The 4,644-nt window shown below is 53.2% G+C and overlaps 1 protein-coding gene across 1 annotated transcript; it reads left to right on the forward strand.

The window, feature by feature from the left end:
• Positions 1 to 277: 277 nt before the first annotated feature.
• C28H9orf131 (chromosome 28 C9orf131 homolog) lies at positions 278 to 4,339 on the forward strand. Its single transcript, XM_058523426.1, has 2 exons — positions 278 to 508; positions 899 to 4,339. Exons 1-2 carry the CDS (start codon positions 278 to 280, stop codon positions 4,337 to 4,339), a joined length of 3,672 nt encoding a protein of 1,223 aa, XP_058379409.1.
• The last annotated feature ends 305 nt before the right edge of the window (positions 4,340 to 4,644 follow it).

Here is a 4,644-nt window from a genome sequence, read left to right on the forward strand (position 1 = left end):
AGTAGGAAGTGGCAGAGCTAGGATTTGAATAAAGCAGTTTGATGCTAAAATCCATGTCCTTAACTGCAATGCCTGAAGATAATTCTGACCTTGGCAATCAAGACAAAAGGGGATCACCCAGGTTTCACTATACGAAGTGTGAGTTGTCTGGTGGAGGCAATATTTTGGCCCTAAATTTAGGGAGATGGCTGTTAGGCATGTGGGAAATGGGAGTTCTTTGTTCTGTGATGCAGTGATAAACTGCCGCTCAGGGTAAACTGCCACTAGGCTGAGGAAAATGGAGTGGCTGCTAGAGGGCCTGCTTGAAGCTGAGGGCAACACGGGACTTCTCTGGGGCCAGCTGACCTATGCCCTGACCTGCAGACACTGTGGAAGTGTCTGCCTCCAGAGTCCAGGGAATCTGGTGATACTATTCTTGTTCGTGGTTTGGCAGATCCGGAGGTGGTGGCAGTTTGGGAGATGGCGACAGCTTCAGCTCTGGTACTCTGGGAACATGATGCAAGGCAAGGTGGGTAACATGGATGTGCAGCTAGATAAATGAGTATTGACAGCACACGTGAGTTCCTATGAGAAAGCACTGACACAGATGTGGGCCCAAGCGAGTGGCTATAAATAAACCTTAAATGTGAGGCTGGGTGAGTGACCACTGACACTAGATTTGAAGCCGAGTGTGTGATCACTGACCCTAGATGTCGAATTATGTAAGGGAATGCTGATCTCCAACTGTAGGATGCATAATGGCCATTAATACCAGATGGTAAGTGACTATTGACCACAGATGTGGGGCCAGATGAGTAACTGTTCACTCTGGATATGGAAGAAAGCCTAAGGGCTTCAGGACACACCTTGTGTCTCTGAAAAGGCTTCATGCCTGATAGTATCTTTCTCCACTCCTCAGGGCCTACCACTTCTGTACCGTATGGCTTTCCTTGATCGCCTGTGGAAGCAGAAGTCAGAGGAGGAGGAGGAAGAGGAAGAAGAAGAGGAGGAAGTGGAGGCATCTCTGGATCCACTGAAGCCATGTTCTCTTCCCAAAGAAGCTCCTATTGGAGAACAAGCCACCACAGCCCCATTCCAGCCATCCTGTGGTTCTGAGGGCCTCCACAAGGCCATAGGGACAGCAGAGCAAGTACTCAGGCAGACCCCAAGCCCTTCCAGATCCTTCCCTACCTTTCAGATCCTGACCAACCTGCCTGTGAGGCACAAGACAGCATCAGGCAGTCATCTACAGCAGAGAAAAAGCCAGGTCTTCTGGGGTCTCCCCTCTCTGCACAGTGAGTCCTTAGAGGCCATCTTCCTGAGCTCAGGTGGCCCCTCTCCCCTGAAGTTGTCTGTTGGTCCTTCTGTCTTCTTCAACAAACTTGCCTTCCTGCCTAGGTCCAACGTGTTACTTGCCCAGTATTGCTCCCCAACCCAGCTTCCTACCCAAGAAGTCCATACTATGAAAGATCTGGAAGGGATGGCCCCCCATCCTCAGCAACTTCCCCCTCCAACTTCCCCTCCTGTCCCATCACTATCCCTCCATCTTAAGTCCTTTCCCACGGACCACAAGGGAGTCCTATCTGGCACTGAGGCACATACACAGAAGCTTACGCAGCAGAGAGAGGTCCCTTGGGTCTCTGAGGATCAAGCCCTGTATCCACAGCCTGACCTCCAAAGAACCAGACCCTCCAAGTTCTTCCCCTCATCTGAGGTCTGGTGGGAGGTGCCATGGGATCTCAGCCTCCAACAACACATTCTAGATTCACTCTCTGCCTCTCTGCTGTATCCCTCTAGCCTTCTGGGAGTCCTCACTAGGTTTGAGGCTCCATGGAGGACCATGGGGCAAAATGAGGACCCCAAAGCCTCTGAGCCAGCAATACCAGCTCCCAGCCCAATAGCAGCCTCCCTGGCAGAACTCCAGGGAGCCAGCCCTATAGGAGGCCTCTCTGGATCTAAGGCCCTCTGGGAAACCAGGAGGCAAAGAAAGAATCCTCAGATCTCTGAGCCTCCAATCCCGGTCCCTTGCCAATCTGTAGCCCCCATGACAGAGCCTCAAGGTTATGAGACTCAGTGGGGAACCACAGAATATAAAGAGAGTCCTCAAGCCTTTCAGCCCCCGATGACAGCCCCCTGCCAACCCCCAGATTCCCTGTCAGATCCCCAGACAGTCAGCCCTGAAGGAGGACCTTCTGCACATAAGGATTTCTGGGGAACCATGGGGCACAGAGAGAACCCTCAGGCCTCTGGGTCTACAATGCCAGCCCTCTGCCTTCCCTCAGGCCCCCTGCCAGAACTCCAAGGAGGCAGTCTGCTGGGAGATCCATCTGGATACAAGCTCCAGTGGGAATGCAGAGAAAATTCAGAAAACCCTTGGGTCTTTGTTCCCCTAGTCTTGGACCTCAACCCAGGGCTCTATGGAACCAACCCTGCATGTGTCCCAACAGGATCTGAAACTCCACAGAAGGGCATGCAGAGTAGAGAAAATCTTTGGGTCTCTGCAGGTCCAGTTTCATCTTCCAGGCTTCCCTTGGCCTCTCTGTTGGAGTCCCTGGAAATGGGCCCCCAGGGAGTCTTGTCTGAGTCCAAAGCTTTGTCCGAGACCATGGGACAGAGAGAGAACCTCTGGACCTCTGAGTCCCAAGTCCCTGCCCACAGCCCAACTCTAGCTCCCATTCTAGAATCCCACAGAATCATTCCTGTGGGAGGCCTCACTAGATCAGAAGCTGCATGCAGGGACACTGAGCATTCCAGGAATTCCTGGGCTTCTGAGCCCTCATCTCTGGCCCTCCGCCCACCCCCAGCTCTTGTACTGGAGCCTCTCGGAGTTAACCCCATGGGGGTCCTGTTTGATTCTGAGGCTAGATGCGGGGACATACAAAGGAGAAAGAACTCCTGGGTCTCTGAGCTCCCAGCTTGCAGCTTACCCCAAGACCTACATGGAGCCAGTCCCTTGGGAGTCCTGTCTGACTCTGAGCCTGTTGGGAGGGATACGGAGCAGAAAGAAATCTGTTGTGTTCCTGTATCCCCATTACGGGGCCCCAGCCCACCCCCAAACTCTGTGTCCAAGTCTCACATAAGTGAGCCTTTTGGAGACCAATGCAACTGTAAGCCAGAGGAGGAAGCAGTGGAGCAGAGAGAGAACTGCTGGGCCACTGAGCTCCCAGCCCCAGCCCCCAGCTCACTCTCTCCTGCTCTACCAGATCCACACATTGACTTGGACTTTATGTGGAGCAATGTGCAACAAACAGGCATCCCCCAAGGCCCCAGCCCTCCAGCAGTGGCTCCCCTGCAGCCCATACTCCGGCCTCTTACCCTAGCTGAAGCTCTGAAGATTGAGCCCAACCAGCCTGGCCTACCTAAGAGAGAGCTGTTAGGGGCTAAGGCAGAGACTCCATCCTCCCAGGGAGAGGCTGTCCCAGAGGTGCCCACCCTCTCTGGGATCCAGGCCTGGCACTGGAATAAAGAGATGGAACACCAGCTGAAGAAACTGCAACAGAGCCCTGCTTCCAGATCCCCTGACCCAAGTCAATCATTTGACAGCTCCTATGCCTTAAGCTCCACAACTTTAGGCACCCGAAGACTCTCTTCCTGCCCTCCACAGGAAGACAGGAATCCTCCCAAGCTGTGCCCTCACTCTACAAGCTGTCATCCCCCCAAAGTTCAGAGCACAGTAACTCACCCTGTCCAGGTCTCCCACTGTTATCATTCCCATTCCTCTTCCCATCTTCAGCCACAAAGATCTGGCAGGGTAGAACAAGGATCTGAGAGAGAGAAAAGAATGAAGGCGAAGATGGTGGCCCGGGTCTCATCCCAGGGGCCACGTGTTCATATGGAGACTGGTGAGAACTGCCCAGGCCTGGGAGAGCCCTCAAACCCTGAGGTTCCAGCCTCAGGCAAGAGACAGGACAAGGCTTCAGCCCCATCTTCAGCCAAAAACAGAAAGAGCCCTAGGAAACCCAAAGCAGGAGACCACAGAGGAGGGGATGCAAGATTGGGGTCATCTACAGTTACAGGGGAGAGCCACCCAGCCCAGGACAGACTAGCAGAGGCTTCTATAAGCACCCTTTCCCAAAGATCTCAGCACAGGGACCACAGCTCTCGACACACTGCTTTCCCCCAGCAGTCTCACTCCAAGGCTATGGGTCCCAAAGGTCAGCAAGAGGCAGGGCTGGGAGCTGGTGACATCCTGAACCCTCAGCATTGTAAGCACTGCACTTGGGCCCACAAACAGAAGCATCTCTCCTCCCCTACACCTCAGGCTCCCCTTACTAGGGGTCTACAAAGGGTGTTAGCCAAGTTTCTGGGTCTCCGTGGACCTCTGCCCATCAAATCCAGTCAGCAGAAGAAAATCTGGTAATACCAGCACCAAGTACCCCAAGACCTGAAGCCAAAACAGTTGAGGGGTAGGGAGACAAGCAAGAAAAAATCCTAATAAACTAGCTGAACTAGACAAATCTCATTCATGTCTTCTTTAGAGTCTGGGGTGCTGGGAATGTCAGTTCTCTATTAACTTCTGCTGCAGCCATATCCCCTCAGGATCAGGTCCCAGAAGTAGACAGCTCAGGATTCTGCAGGCTTAACTTCCGGTTCAAGCTCTTTACAGACGATCAATTTCGAGTCCACACATTCCTACTCTGCAGGGTGAGGCTCTAAGGTCAGGAG

This window comes from Diceros bicornis, chromosome 28 (assembly GCF_020826845.1).
Source record: "Diceros bicornis minor isolate mBicDic1 chromosome 28, mDicBic1.mat.cur, whole genome shotgun sequence".
NCBI classification, from domain to species: Eukaryota; Metazoa; Chordata; class Mammalia; order Perissodactyla; family Rhinocerotidae; genus Diceros; species Diceros bicornis.

Bases quoted from the DNA above. Each gene is read 5' to 3' on its own strand.
- C28H9orf131 (XM_058523426.1), top strand. From the start codon at position 278: ATGGAGTGGCTGCTAGAGGGCCTGCTTGAAGCTGAGGGCAACACGGGA. The intron at 509-898 runs GTGGGTAACATG...TCCACTCCTCAG, and splicing joins GGAACATGATGCAAGGCAAG to GGCCTACCACTTCTGTACCG.